Below are 14,459 nucleotides of genomic sequence, written 5' to 3' on the forward strand. Positions count from 1 at the left end.
GCGTGCATACACTGCATCCACCTCCAGGAGGACTGATGTGTCATGAAAGGGGCTGGCTCTTCCACACAAAGAACACTCAAAACAGTTATGTTTTCATTGTTTTCTCCCAAGAGGTAAAAGCATTGTTACTCCCTCTTTGGGGGAAAGCATAAGGGACCCCGATTTTATAGTGTTTCTGCTGAAAACCAGGCTAGGGCTAGTTTTCCATCAAGAGAGCTAGAACTGTGTTGTGGTTTTTCAAGATGTTTTTAAACGGAAGGTTTCTATATGGGCAAATAGTATTAGAAATGCTGAATATTTGCAAAGCAAAAAGCAATAGGATTGAACCTTATCTGTCGGTCCCTCTAGAATGCCAAACAATTATATTTAATTGTCAGAAGGATCCCAGCAGAGAGCACTACTGGTGGGAAGTTGGGTGAAAGTCAAGTTCCACTGAGTTTGCAGGTTTGATACAAGTTTAAATTCTTAAAATTTAGAAAGAAATCTTTGCTGCTTTTTCTGCCCATTCAATAGACAGAAGTGAGGAAATGCTCTTCTGAGGGGCCTTCACTTTAGAAAAACTACACATTTCAAATGACACACTAGGATGGCTTCAAGTCTAAAGTAAGCAGCCAGCGTTGGGAATTCTCTGGCCGTCCAGTGGTTAAAACTCCACGTTTCCACTGCAGGGGGCACTGGTTCAATCCCTGGTGGGGGAAGTAAGATCCCACATGCTGTGGCCAATAAATAAATAAATAAATAAATAAAAATAATAATAAATAAAGTAAGCAGCGTCGTAACAACAAGCTCTTTGGACATTCTTTCTCAGAAAGCCTTGGCTTTGAGGGGGTTCAGATATTCTGATGCCACTGGGCATCAGGAACACCAGTGATAAGGTGAGGCTCCAGTCCCTCAGCTCTCCCTTCTCTGCAGCTTCTCTTCCAGCATCTAGGTTTCTCTACAGCTTCTGCAGGAGATGAGATCATGGCTAGAAACCCAGATCTCTGCAGGAAGGTGGTAGAACTTGCCAGACCTCTCTTGTCGAGAGGCAAGGCAAGTCTGAGCCCAGAATCTGAGGGCCAAAGACCATGGGTGCCCTGAGCTGCCATCATCTGCCAAGCAAGAGCAGAGGCTGATCCGAACCTGAGGCACCGCACAGAGTCAAGAGGATGCAAGGGGATGCCAGCTCCCCAAGAAGAGCAGCAACTGGTCCTCTCCTCCCAGGCATATCAGGGGTGCACATGGCACCTTCTGCCCACCAAGGTGAAGAGCACAGCATTGCCTGTACCATGGAAACTCCGTCTTTGGCCTGGCATCTTGCTGGAATCCAGTGGTTCTCATGGAGATTCCTGGCCCCCCCACCCTCCAAGTTTAACTAGTGCCGTTCTGTTTGTTTTAGGGAAACCTCGCCAATCCTAGTGCTGGGAGGCACAGACTGACACACAGCAGCATGCCACCCTGGTGGAGGGGAGGGAAGAGGCAAAACCACATGGGGACAGAATGATTTGTTGTTTCTTTACCTCAACTGAAAATCAATACTTATGAATTTGCAGGACCAAAAGCAACTTGTAAGATTATTGTATGATTGCACACACACACACACACACACACCCCACGGTCAGCATCCATCCTGTTGTGCACTTACACACACACGCACAGAGTTAACATCTACCTACTCAGTAGGCCATTCTTACACTTAATGCCTCCCACCATAAAGACATTCTTTATCCACTGCATATTGTAGATTTCTTCTGCTAAAATTCTAATTTTTTTCTTGTCCTTTACCCAGGAAATATGCACAACTGATCATTTCTTTCCATTTCATATGAAACTATCTTATTTTTTTTTTTTAATAACATCTTTATTGGAGTATAATTGCTTTACAATGGTGTGTTAGTTTCTGCTGTATAACAAAGTGAATCAGCTCTACGTATACATGTAATCCCCATATCCCCTCCCTCTTGCATCTCCCTCCCTATCCCACCCCTCTAGGTAGACACGAAGCACCGAGCTGACCTCCCTGTGCTATGCAGCTGCTTCCCACTAGCTACCTATTTTACATTTGGTAGTGTATATATGTCCATGCCACTCTCTCACTTCGCCCCAGCTTACCCTACCCGCTTCATGTGTCCTCAAGTCCATTCTCTACATATGTCTTTACCCCTGTCCTGCCCCTAGGTTCTTCAGAACCATTTTTTTCTTTAGATTCCATATATGTGTGTTAGCATATGGTATTTGTTTTTCTCTTTCTGACTTACTTCACTCTGTATGACAGACTCTAGGTCCATCCACCTCACTACAAATAACTCAATTTCGTGAAACCATCTTATTTCTAAATTAAGTAATTCCATTTAACTTAATTTGTCCTTGGGTATTTTCATTTAAAATGCTGAATCCTCATTGTGCTTCTCTCTGAACCCCACAAAACTTTCTGGGCAGCAGCACCATGGGGTCTGGCCCTGGCCCGGAGAAGCACACCCTGATACAGCGGTGCAGCCCAGAAGCCCCGTTCTTCCAGATGCATGAGGTGCAGGAGCAAGGAACTGCCCCAGCCATGACACCGCCTCCTCCCCCATGTCACAGGAGCCTGGCTGAGCTTGTGCTCAGCCCACCCTCTACTTCCTGTGGCCCCATGTAAAGGTCCAGAGAGGCGGGCTGACCTCTTGAGCTCCACACTCTGAGGTGGCCAAGTGGATCTGGGGTCCCAGCGTCCAGGCGCCCCCCAGACCCTCCACGTCCAGGCCACGTCCCTGCTGGGAGACACGACAACCAAGCAAGGGGCTGCAGGCTTCACAAACCCTTCAGGATGAGCCTGTTGGCTGGAAAGACAGCCTCTTACATGTTTTACATGTTTGCTGCCCAAGTGTCCCATTACCACTACTTTGCTTCAATGATATTTATCATGTATTCCCCAAAAGCTGACATATATTCAAAGACAGAACAGAGTGGTAGCGTAGAAGAGCAAGAAGTCTACTCTTTGTGAGAGTAAAGTTTCATCAAAAGCTTATCTTTTGGAATTATTTTCTCTTAAACATGAATATAAAAGCAATGAATGAAATAATCAGGTATTTCTGGAAATAAAACATTTACTATTTTCTAATGACCCTGTCCAAAGTCATTACATGTTGTGTGTGTGTGTGTATGTGTGTGTGGTGTATGTGTGTGTGTGTATATGTGGGTGGGACAGGGTATATGTGTGTGTGTGTGTATGTATATGTGTGATGTGTGTGTGTGTATATGTGGGGGGATAGGTTATGTACGTGTATGTGTGTGTGTGTGTGTGTGTGTGGTATATGTGGGGAGGTGGGCTATGTATGTGTATATGTGTGGTGTGTGTGTGATGTAGTGTATATGTGCACACACACATTTAATGCATCTGTTATACTTGTGTCACATAAAAAAAGAGATGTCCAGATCAAATTAGTAATTTTGTCTATTAATCTCAAAAGAGTTTCTTAAACTGTTTTTCAAACGATTTAGACAATTTACATGTAAGCCACCCATTTATGAGATTTTTCAACAATTTTAAGAAAAAAATCAACTTTTAAAGTTGTCTTCTACATCAAGGAACAATTTTTTAATCTAAAATTAAAGCAAAATTCAATCAGTCTCACCATAATGATATATCATGGCTATACTTGAAATAGCTTTGTTGATGACAGTTTAATATGACCTTAGTTCACAGTTATCAAAAGAACACAACGTTAAGAAAAAAAAGTTTAGATATTTTTGCTAAGAAAAAGATTTAAAATATTTTTAAAGACAGTGAAAAAACTACCAACTGAGAATAAATTTTAGAGTACAGTTAATAAAGACCATCTAGGGCTTCCCTGGTGGCACAGTGGTTGAGAGTCCGCCTGCTGATGCAGGGGACACGGGTTCGTGCCCTGGTCCAGGAGGATCCCACATGCCGCGGAGCGGCTGGGCCTGTGAGCCATGGCCGCTGAGCCTGTGCGTCCGGAGCCTGTGCTCCGCAACGGGAGAGGCCACAACGGTGAGAGGCCCGCGTACCGCAAAAAATAAATAAATAAATAAATAATAAAGACCATCTATAAAAAGCAATAGAACATTTATAAATAAAATGAATAATTTATACCACCCTAAATATCATCAGATTTGCAAATGGGGGAAACAAAATATTTTTTAAAGAGCTCTTGTAAAAACAAGGCTTCATTCCAAAAGAAAAACAATCCAGCATACCAGGAAATAATTCAGTAGTTCTCTGTTAAAATCTCCTGTAAACAGCTCGTATCATAGAGCTATTATCAGTAAAGATATAACACTCTTTGCAGACCAAAACCTCAGCTGTCTGAGGGAGGCATCATGGGATTTATGGACACATAACCTACTTTCTCACTGTGTTGCTGGTGATCAGCGAACACTTGGGCCTCTTGATTCTTGCCATGGGCACTCAGGTCAGTCCTAAATGTGGTAACTTTTATCCTGTTTTGAGTCTGTGGCATGATGTGCTGTAAAGAGAGCCCTTCTTTTGGGGAACCCCCCCCCCAGGGCTGCCAGCTAGCCCAGGTACCTCCCACACAGTATTGCCTTCCGCTGCTGGGGGGCGGGAGGTGTCAAGGCTGAACCTCAAGACCACGCTTGTCTTCAAATGGCTACTCCACCTCAGCCAGTGCCTGTTTTTAAGAACTGATTCCCAACTGTTCATGTCTATCTTCCCTTCCTAAACTGTTCTCTCTGTGGATCTGCAGGTGGAACACCCAAATAGCGCCTCTGGGACCTGCTAAAGACGCTTATCAGCCCCCATGGGCACTCAGGCTCCTTGCCAGCTTGGACTTTTAGGCAATAGAATTTGAAAGTGGGTAGCAGCGTAATCAACACTTGTCTGTATTTCTCTAGGCCTTTCAAGTTCAAATTTAAAATAGTTTTAAAATAGGGTTGTAATGAAAATATTCATTGCTCTTAGCTGTTACGATGTTCCTTTTCTGTCTATAAAGGGCATATTTTCTTGTTCTTTCCCTTTTGTGTCACCAAAAGAAAAAACCCAGTGTCAGGCATACTTAGGCAGGTACAAAGGTGCTGCCAGTGGGGTCTCCTGATGTAAATAAATACAAACCTGGAGGCTGCCTGGACTCTTCCTTATCTGCATACCCTCATGCTGCTATTAAAAGCAGACTCAAGTGATGGCACGAAGGACAAATTAAACATGCTCTGAGCTTGGAACTCTACTGCTGCTCAGGTACTTCTATTTTTAAATTTTAAATCCTTCATTAATTAATATTACAACCTGCTGTTCAAATAGTTCGATGTTTCCTAATTGATCAAAACCAGCCAGACTTCAGGATTTTACAATTTCCACTTTCATGTAAGTAGATTACGTTAAAATATTTTTGAAGAATAAATCTGTGTGCAATATCTTAATATTGTCTGTAGGTAGGTATTTCTATGAGGCAGGAAATCTATAATTATACAGCAGATGAATCTTCCAGGAAACTGGAAAACATTTGGGGGTTTTCCTTAATTTAGAAATACATTTAAATCAAAGAGAATAAGAAGTTCTTTCCCAAACCCTAAGCCTTTAGATTTTGCAGCTGAGTTACAGGCATGTTATAAAGATTGCCCCTTTCTATCTACCAGAGATCTTTTAAAGTACGGATACCAATAAAACTATTTACAAGTCAGCAAATAATACCAAATTAAGTTTTTTTCAGTTTTGTGATTTTTCAAGAGAATAAGTTCATGGTTCTAAATTCAACATGGGCAATTCAGAAATGTGTACCAACAGAGGGCCACGTGATATTGTGAATCAAATGTGCACAGAAGAAATTGTCCTTTAGTGTCTGGTCTCCTTTGCTGTGTGATTTCAAACTTCTCCAGGGAAGCCTGAGCGTCCTATGTTGCCGCCATTCACCACTGAAGATGGGCCAGACCACAGCAAGGGGCACTGACCGGGCCATGCTATATGCCCCCAGGTCACTACAGTCTCATGGCACAACAATGTGACCTGAAATCCAGAAGGCTCTGGGCAGACCCAGCCTTCTGCCTATTTGAGTGTTGCTGCTACTTCTGCGGGGTGTGTCACAACCTAATGGCTCAGCAGAGCAGACTAGTTTTAGTTGCTCATCCTTCTTCAGCCACAACTGACATTTAGAACTGGATGTCTGCCTTCATCCTTCAAAAAGCAAGAGTAAAGCCCTAAGCAAAGTGAATGATTTCTTTTTTTTAAGGAACACTTTAAAGGCATAAGTTTGAAAATTCTCCCTCCATTTGGAAACTACCCTCTATGTGCAACATGACAGGTATAAAAAGCTTTGCCAACATCCATCTATTTCAAACGTAGGCTGTGTTTTTCTTTAGATAGCAATTATACTAATATGCCACGTAATATACTCTGGCATCACCTCTTCACCTCAGAGTTGTCAGGGATTTTTGTTTGGTTTTGTTTTTTCTTTTTTTCTTTTTGTTTTTGGCTCCTGGTTATATAATTTAAAGAAGAAATACAAGAAGAATATTCTTTTATAATAAACTCAACCTGCTGTGCATACTTTATGCTGATCTTTATCCCTTTTGTAAAATATATTATTAATCCATTTTCAGAAGTTAAGAATGAAGATGAAATTAAAAAGCAGCTTCAAAAGGAGAAAAGGCCCATGTTTAATACTAATGATCATATTCCTTTGTCGGTACTTTTTAGATAGTTAAAGATAATCCACAAAGTTAACTGTTTCCTTTAATATTTGGTTCAAAATTACCAAGCTACAACATTTTCCCTGGGGATGTGATCTGTAGAATTTTTAAACTGGATCTGTAGCCAGTATGTATTGACTAGATGGCCTGCAGGTTTCTCAATGGGGTTGACGACACTGGAGACAGAGTTTGAGTCTCATTTCTTTTTAAACAAAAAGCCATGCCTTGGAGTGACCAGTCTGAAATAATGTAGTTTTGACCCCTTCCCCCTGTCTGTAGGCTATCTGCCCAGCTGGAGAGCGCTGTGGTGGCTCTCTACTGCCCGGCAGCCAGGAGGACATGATAAGCATGTGGCAGGCCAGTTGAATGCGGCTGAGTATTTGTTCTTTAAATATCATAGAATACTTGCATAAGGGAAGAATTTTGTGGACTACATCCGGCGTGATTGTATAATTCCTTGTGTTGGAGGAAAAAAATCTCCTTTCCAGCCTGTGGCTCAGCTCTCTTTAGCCTATTTAAATGGATGACTACAGTCCCCAAGGAAAAACAGTCCCAAATTCTCCTGCTGCTGCTGTTAACCAACACAGTTAGGTATGGAATGAAAGGCAGACACTAAAGCTGGGTAAGAAAGTACGACCCATCTGGTATAAAGCAAGGACAGCACTTGGCCTGCACTGAAAGGAGCTGGAAATTCTTGCTGTGGCAGAAATGAAACCACCTACCCTGCCGCCTGGGGCAAACACAGCAGAAGTAGTGACACCACCTGCCTTTCTCATCGCAGGGGCTGCCCAGTTCCTCCAAGTATGTTCACTGTACCCTAGGTAGGCCTGATGCACAGTTTCCAAGGATAGTGGTCCATGCGGAGAGGGGTACTGGCCAGACACATGGCAAAGCGAGGTGGCAAAGGCATGCCAAAGGAGCGGAGCCAAGGGAAACCAGGACAGAGTGAGGTCACCGATTTCAAACCGTCTCCCAATGGATGCGCAACGGGCGCTTTTGCTGTGCCGGGTCGCCGCAGCCAGACGAGCTGACTGCGAAGGAGTGACCTCCCGGCCTCCAAGGCGACCCACTGTGCCGGACGCCCCTTCGCCCGGGCTTTCCCACCCGGCAGCCCGCGCCCGCACCCACCTTGACGACGTAGGTGACTCCGGCCCCCAGCACCTGGTCGCTAGCGTGCGGGGCGCGGGGCGGCGGCTCGTCGCCTGGTCGGCCCTTCCTGGCGGCGCGCATGGCCGGGGCGCGGGGGCCGGGGGGCGCGCTGCCGTCCGGGGCGGCCAGGCTGGGCGCGCTGCAGCTGCCCGAGAGCCGCGCGCCCGCCCGCTCCCTGGCCGCCGACAGGCCGCGGAGGCCCGAGCTGGAGAGTTTCAGGTGGGACACCTTGTGGAGCAGGTGGCCCAGGCTGCCCGGCCCATCGTCGGGCGCCCTGCGCAGCGCGTCTCCGGACACCAGGTAGGGGGCCGCCGCCGGGGCCGCGCGCGCCGCCGAGACCTTGCCACCGCCGCTCACCGACAGGTTGTGCAGAAGGTCATCGACCGATGTCACCGAGTCATTCCTGAAGCGATTGTACTTGGTGCGTGGAAGCATGCCCCTCCGTGGGCTCGCCGCATCCGCCCGGGCGCTGCAGGTGCCGGCCCCGGTGCGGGCTGCCGCGCATAGCAGGCGAGCCGCGGTCCCCGGGGCGGGACGGAGCGGCCGGGACAGCCGGCTGGGGGGCGCGAGCAGCGGCGCCGGTCTACCACCGCTAACACCCCGCACGGCCGTGGCCGCGCAGCCCCGGCCCCGGACTCGGCTGCTGAGGGCGGCACGTTTGCTTTGCAAAAGTCATAGTTTCCTCTGATGAGCGCCCAGCTGCTTGGGGCTGCTCACAGCAAAAGCATGACTCACTCCGAGAGGAGACCCTTCTCAACAAAGGCTCGGTGAGCACTGCAAATCACTTCCTGTAGCAAAAAAAAAGAAAGAAAAAAAGAAGAAAAAAACCACATACACCCACTGACAGCACACTAGAGCCAATCAATTCTCAAATTTCCTTTCTCTACCTTCCCAGATATTTCCTTCCAACCTTTGGATTTTCACCTCCCCATCCCCCGACCCCCCTCAGCATTTGTGCCAGAGGTAAATCCAGTTCCTTCAGATGATCAGATGAACTTTCTGAAACCCATTATTCTATGCTAGGTTTTTTTTTTTTCTTCCCTGTTCAGCCCATCTGTGTGAGCCTGGAAAAGTGTCTGACGGCGCAGCGTTAAAATGTGACGAAGGATTTTTAAGAATAAGATCTTCAGCGGATCCTCATGAATTCTGATTTGGAAAGCAGCAGGAATTGTTAAATAGCCAAAAAAAAAAAAAAAAAAAAAAAAAAGAAGAAGAAGAAGGGGAAATATTCACTCCCAGGTGAACATAAAATACCAATTTCCAGGGTACTTTTTCTTTTCAAATCAACAGAGCAGCCATGACAAGTGCCTTTGTGGCAATGCAGTTCCTCAAAAAAAGAAAAAAGAAAAAAGAAAAAATCTGCATAGGAACTTCTGCCCAGAGCCAGTGAGGGTCTCTTCCCTGCTAATTTACAACAGTCTTTCTCAGCCAGGGTTAAGTTGAAAACCTACTTCCGAAAAAGAAGAGTGCTTCTTTGATGAATGGCAACAAGCTCCAGAAATCCATTCCAAAAAGGGGGCTGTGCTTGAAGCTTTATTCCAACTGAATGTGCTCAAGCTCTGGAAAAATGCCTAAAAACGCTACAAATACATTTCAATATCCCTTTAGTTGCTGCTTGCAACCCTGCAATAAGGACGGAAAAAAAAAAAAAATGCAGCTGCTCTCATTACACATCAAATCCGCAGAAAAATGCCTTATCTTCAGGAGTCAGACACGGGCTGCAAGTGAAAAACACAGGCCTCCTTCCTGTCAGGCAGAACAGAGCATTGCCCCCCCCACCCCCAGAAGGTCTACGGAGGCGCAAACCCACTGACCCCTGTCACCATGGGCTCTGCCGGTCTTCATTGTCTACTGAGAGAAGCTGCCGACACAGTGAAAACGCTCCCTGTCCAAGTTTCCCGGCTACTTCTGCGCAAAAAATGAATTTACCTCTAGCATGTTATCAGGTCACCCTGAGTCTTCTCACACCCACGACTAGACATGTGACACTTGAGGAACCGAGCCTTGAAGAGCTTTATGGAGCAAGGTGTAAGGAGTGCCCCTGATGGCGGGCCAGGTGAGGCCCGCTGCAGGGAAGCAGGAGCGCAGAGGAGCGGCGGCCCCCCTCCCAGGGCTGCAGGCCTAGCCGAGCAGCCGCATGGCACTCATTTTTTTCCTTCCCCTTGCTGGCATAGCAACAGCAAAGGCACACCCCAGAGATGATGGTGATGCTTATCCAAGTCCCCCAAAATCTAAAGCAAAACTGCCCTATCATGCCCAAACCGTGATCTTCATTAGAAGCAGACAAAAACAGCAAAATGTGAATGAAATGCTGTTTGTGTGAATGAAAGGGCTAGCGAGCGAGCCAGCGTTTCTGTGAATGAAGCAGGGCCTTGCAGCCGGCGCCAGGCAATCCCCTGGTTCCAGCGGACTCAGCCAATGAGCATCCGCCCTGATGACTCATTCAACAAAAGCTTGCTCAATAGTGGAAGATTCCATTTCAATCAAAGGCGGGATCTTTCATCCAACGGCAGTGTGGGAAAAAAAAAAAAAAAAAAAAGCCAGCTTGATTACAAAGATGCAGGGAGGAAGGAGACCGCTGTTACAAAGAGAGGAAAAACTAGTTTTTCCAAGGAAATTCAAGAACCATTGGATAGGTATGAGTGTGAACAGGATTGCCCTCTTGGAAGTGAGCTGTGCCCTAAAACTTTCATTCAGCCATTCATTTACATCAAGGAGCAACCATGAATGTGCCATTCTGTTCAGCATTTATTATGAATGTACAGTGAATGCACATTCAAACCTAGGCTCCTCGCCCTTGATTCTTTTTGTGAAAGGAGTATAGAACAGGCATGCACGTTCTGAGTCTCCAAGGAGGAAAAAAAAAAAAGCTACAATGTTAACCCTTTAGCCAACAGGAGACTTTTATTTCTTTTGTTATGATGAAGCAAGTAAAGGGAAATTGACCATTTTAAAATGTAAATAGCAATATAAATTTACCACATGTAAGAAGATACATAATCTAAGAGTGTGATTAGTATTTTAAGAATACAATAGTACAGTAAAACCTCATTTCAGGAAGATGGTATCAGCATTTTGGAACATAGGAGAAAAACAGAAAGACAATTCCAAAGGCTTCTTAGCAGCAAACTAGAAGCAGCAAGCCCAGCCAAGAAGCCCCCCGCACCCCCCCACCGACAGCCTTGTGGGCCCTCACTGGGGGCTGTTACTGCTTATTTTAGACATTATCCCAAAAGCCCGAGTATTGAGTTTATCAGCCTGTGACTACATAAAGATGGATGATGGATGAAATTTTCATAGTCTGGTGACACAGACAAAAACAGAAAAAAAGGAAACCATTATTAAGTCAGTCTCGAGAAAGCCAGGCAGCCTTTCCAGAATATTTCAGTTTTTCTTTTTAAATCTATTCATTTAAAAGCATATTGATTTTCTATTGCTGCCATAACCACAAAATCAGTGGTTTAAAACAACACAAATTGGGTATATCCTGGTGCTGTAGGTCAGAAATCCAAAATGGCTTACATGGGGATAAAGTCAAGACGTGGGCAGGGCTCATGCCTTTTGGAATTTCTGGAGAAGAATCCTTCTCCTTGCCTTCTCCTGCTTCTAGAGACTGTCCAAACAGGTATTCCTGAGGATGGGCCATAAGTTGGGCTCTGAGGAGTGTGGCTTTGCCCCATAGAAGGTTTCTTTCTAGCAAGAGAGGCAGAAAATTGAAAATTAATATTATAATGCAGTATGCTATGTAAATGTTTTAACATGTGTGAGATACAAAAACTATCCAGAGGGGGCCATGCTGAGCTTGGCTTAAGGATGTCAGGGGTGACTTCAGTGGGGAGATGACCACCAAGCAGAGTTTTGAGGGACTGCTGGGATCTTCCAGGTAGGCTGAGAGGAAAAGGTACTTTGGGAGGAGATGCTGTGTGGGGAACAGCTCAAGGCTTGAGCGGGCTCAGGATTTCCAGAATCCTGTGTAGATTGGTTGGGCTGATGTGGAGTGTTGGGAAGCCAGGCCACTAAGAGGGCTAGACCTGGAGGGTCTAGGAATATCCAGTAACTTCCTCAAGATGCTCAAGCAGACCTGCAGTGGCTTGAGAGGGGTGACACAGTCAGGTTTGCATTTTATGTGGACACCTTGACAGTGATGCAGGGTGGCTCTGGGGAGTTGTTCACAGTTGGGGTCTTAAAGGAAGGCCAGAACAGTGGTCTGGAAAGGAGACAGTAAAACAACCTGGATGACAAGGATGGGTGAGGGAAAGTGGAGCAGGTTGGCTTGTCTGGAGGCAAAGTTGAGATGGAGTTTGGGGGGTGCAAGATGCGTTAGGGACCAACCTCCATGGAAGGCAGGAAGAGGCTGCAGAATTGGGCAGGTGGAGGGGTGCGGCTTTGTGAAGCCACATATGCCCCAGCCTGGTGGCCCCCCCAACTGAGGGTCCCCTTAGGGTCTGCAGGGCTCCCCTCGCCCCCTCACTCCTCATCCCCTCAACTGGCCCAGGAGTAATGGCCTCCAGCCAAGCAGCCTCTGCAGCTGAGCCCTTGAAGGAGTGGGCAGTGGAAACTACCTGCTCACCAGAGCCTGGCAGCAGGGCAGGAGCCGGCTGTGGAGGAGTCTGATCAGGGCCTGCTGCATCTCCCCTGGAGAGGAATGCAGAGCAAAGGCTATAATTCTGACTTGGGTGGTGAGCCTGAGTGAGTCTCATCCATTAAGATAAAGAGCACAGGTGGCTGAGGGAAAGGTAAGGGCTCGGTTCTGAATGCATATGAGTAGTGGCACTTCCATGGAGAGCTGTCCAGAGCTGAGGAACAGTCAGGGCTGGAGACTGAAACTTAAAAGTCATAGGCGTGCAGGTAATGTTGAGTCTCCGGAGACTGGTGCAAACTTAGGCAGGAAGAACAAAGAGGAGGGATTCCTAAGGAAATGCCAGACTTCCCACATGGGAGCTGAGAAAAAATGATCAGGATTTGGAGGATACATATGGAAATCTAATTTGATGGATGCCATGTGTCTTAGTTGGGATTGTTATAACAAAGTACCATAGACTGGGCAGCTTTAATAATAAACACTTATTTCTCACAGTTCTGGAAGCTGATCGAATCTCCAGCAGATTTGTGTCTGGTGAGGACCCATTTCCTGATTCATAGAGTGCCACCCTGAGTCCTCACATGGTGGAAGGGGCAAAGGAGTTCTCTGAGGTGTCTTTTATAAAAACACTAATCCCACTCATAAGGGCTCCATCCTCATGACCTGCTCACCTCCCAAACCCAAACCTCCATATACCATCACACTGGAGGTTAGGTTTCAACGTATGCATTTGTGGGGCACAAATATTGTTTTCAAGAGAAAATCAGTGATGGTGAATAAGAGCAGCAATGGCAGTCATAACTTCTTTGAGCATCCCCATGTGCCAAGTGATGCACACCTGTTATCTCCTTCAATCCCATGACCTTGAGATAGAGTTTACATCCCATTCTGCACAGAAAGAAACAGAGGATCAGAAGGGTTATGAGATGTGCCCAGGCCACACAGGGTTAGGAACTGGCCATTCTGTCTGACTCCAAACCCATGTTTATGACCACAGCCTCTGAGAGCTCAAGTAAGGACCTGCTGAGAATCACCTATGGAGGCGATGATTACCCATCACAACACCTTAGCAGGAAAATGGAGGGGCTGCCACTTAGGTCACAGGATGGTGCCAACCGAATGGGAGATGATGAAATGTATGAAAAAAACTCATACTTTTCAGAAGACTAAGTGCAACAAAAGGGAAGATATAGGGCAATGGTTGGAAATACAGCAGGGAGTATAGAACAGGTGATAGAAGAGTTACGGGCATGTTTAGAGTAAAGGTGAGGGCTTTAGAGTAGAACAGAATGGGAGAGATGGAGATCCAGGAAAGGGAGGGTCAAGAGGAGAGATGGAGCTATCAGCCTAGAAAGGATGGTGGGGACAGGGAGGAATGGGGGCGCAGATCATTTGGGGTTGAGTAGGAAACAGGTGGTTTCAAGGAGGAGGCCTTAGTGAAGACATGTTTTCAGAGATGGGGTTAAGGAAGTCCAAAGGTTGGTGACTGCGGACAAGGAATGTACCATTTCTATAAGCATCAAGCTATTAGCCACTGCAGCTGCCCAACTGTGCACCCTAAGGGGAATTCAGGATGGAGAAAAACAGGAAACATTCTGTGCCTTGGATAGTTAAAATGCATATATCAAGGAACAATTTCAATGAATCCAGATTCTTGCACCTTCAAAAACATAGAAAAGCACTAAAATCATTGAGAAGTCTGTTTTTTGTGATTAGCAGTAATCTTCTGATGTTTGACTACATCTTTTTTTAACAGCAAAAAAAACTCATATATATCCTGGCTCCTCCCTTACCTCTTCAGAACAATTTCTTCAGAGCTTTCTGAGAGGCTGTCTCCTGGGTATAGTCCTCAATAAGACTCCCAAATAAAATTTAACTTGAAACTTCTAGCTTGTGCATTTTTCTTCAGTCAATATAACACACCAGGGATTCCTAAGAGCCAGAAGACATTCCCACCTTTAGGGCTGAAGGAATGGGAAGACAACTGAATTTCTGGAGCCAGTGGAATTCCAGCTGGAAATTTGGAGGTAGGGCTGCCAGGACGAGTTATAGTTTTGGAGGAATAAAGTTGCTGACAGAGAAGTAGAACCAATGATGCGGAGGT

General features: G+C 45.9%; 1 protein-coding gene across 2 annotated transcripts in view; it reads right to left on the bottom strand.

The window, feature by feature from the left end:
• SHC3 (SHC adaptor protein 3) overlaps positions 1-9,364 on the bottom strand; it is a 142,466-nt gene extending 133,102 nt beyond the window's left edge. Inside the window, exon 1 of one of the 2 annotated variants that reach the window (XM_027092031.1) lies at positions 7,753-9,364. In XM_027092031.1, the coding sequence (XP_026947832.1) occupies positions 7,753-8,208 (456 nt within the window). In that variant the 5' untranslated portion in view covers positions 8,209-9,364. The remainder of the gene's footprint in view (positions 1-7,752) is intronic. The other variant, XM_027092032.1, reaches the window with a different exon arrangement.
• Between the last annotated feature and the right edge of the window lie 5,095 nt (positions 9,365-14,459).

The sequence above is a fragment of the Aethalodelphis obliquidens genome, unplaced genomic scaffold (assembly GCF_003676395.1).
Source record: "Aethalodelphis obliquidens isolate GAN/ISIS:26980383/991018 unplaced genomic scaffold, ASM367639v1 scaffold74, whole genome shotgun sequence".
Taxonomy (NCBI): domain Eukaryota; kingdom Metazoa; phylum Chordata; class Mammalia; order Artiodactyla; family Delphinidae; genus Aethalodelphis; species Aethalodelphis obliquidens.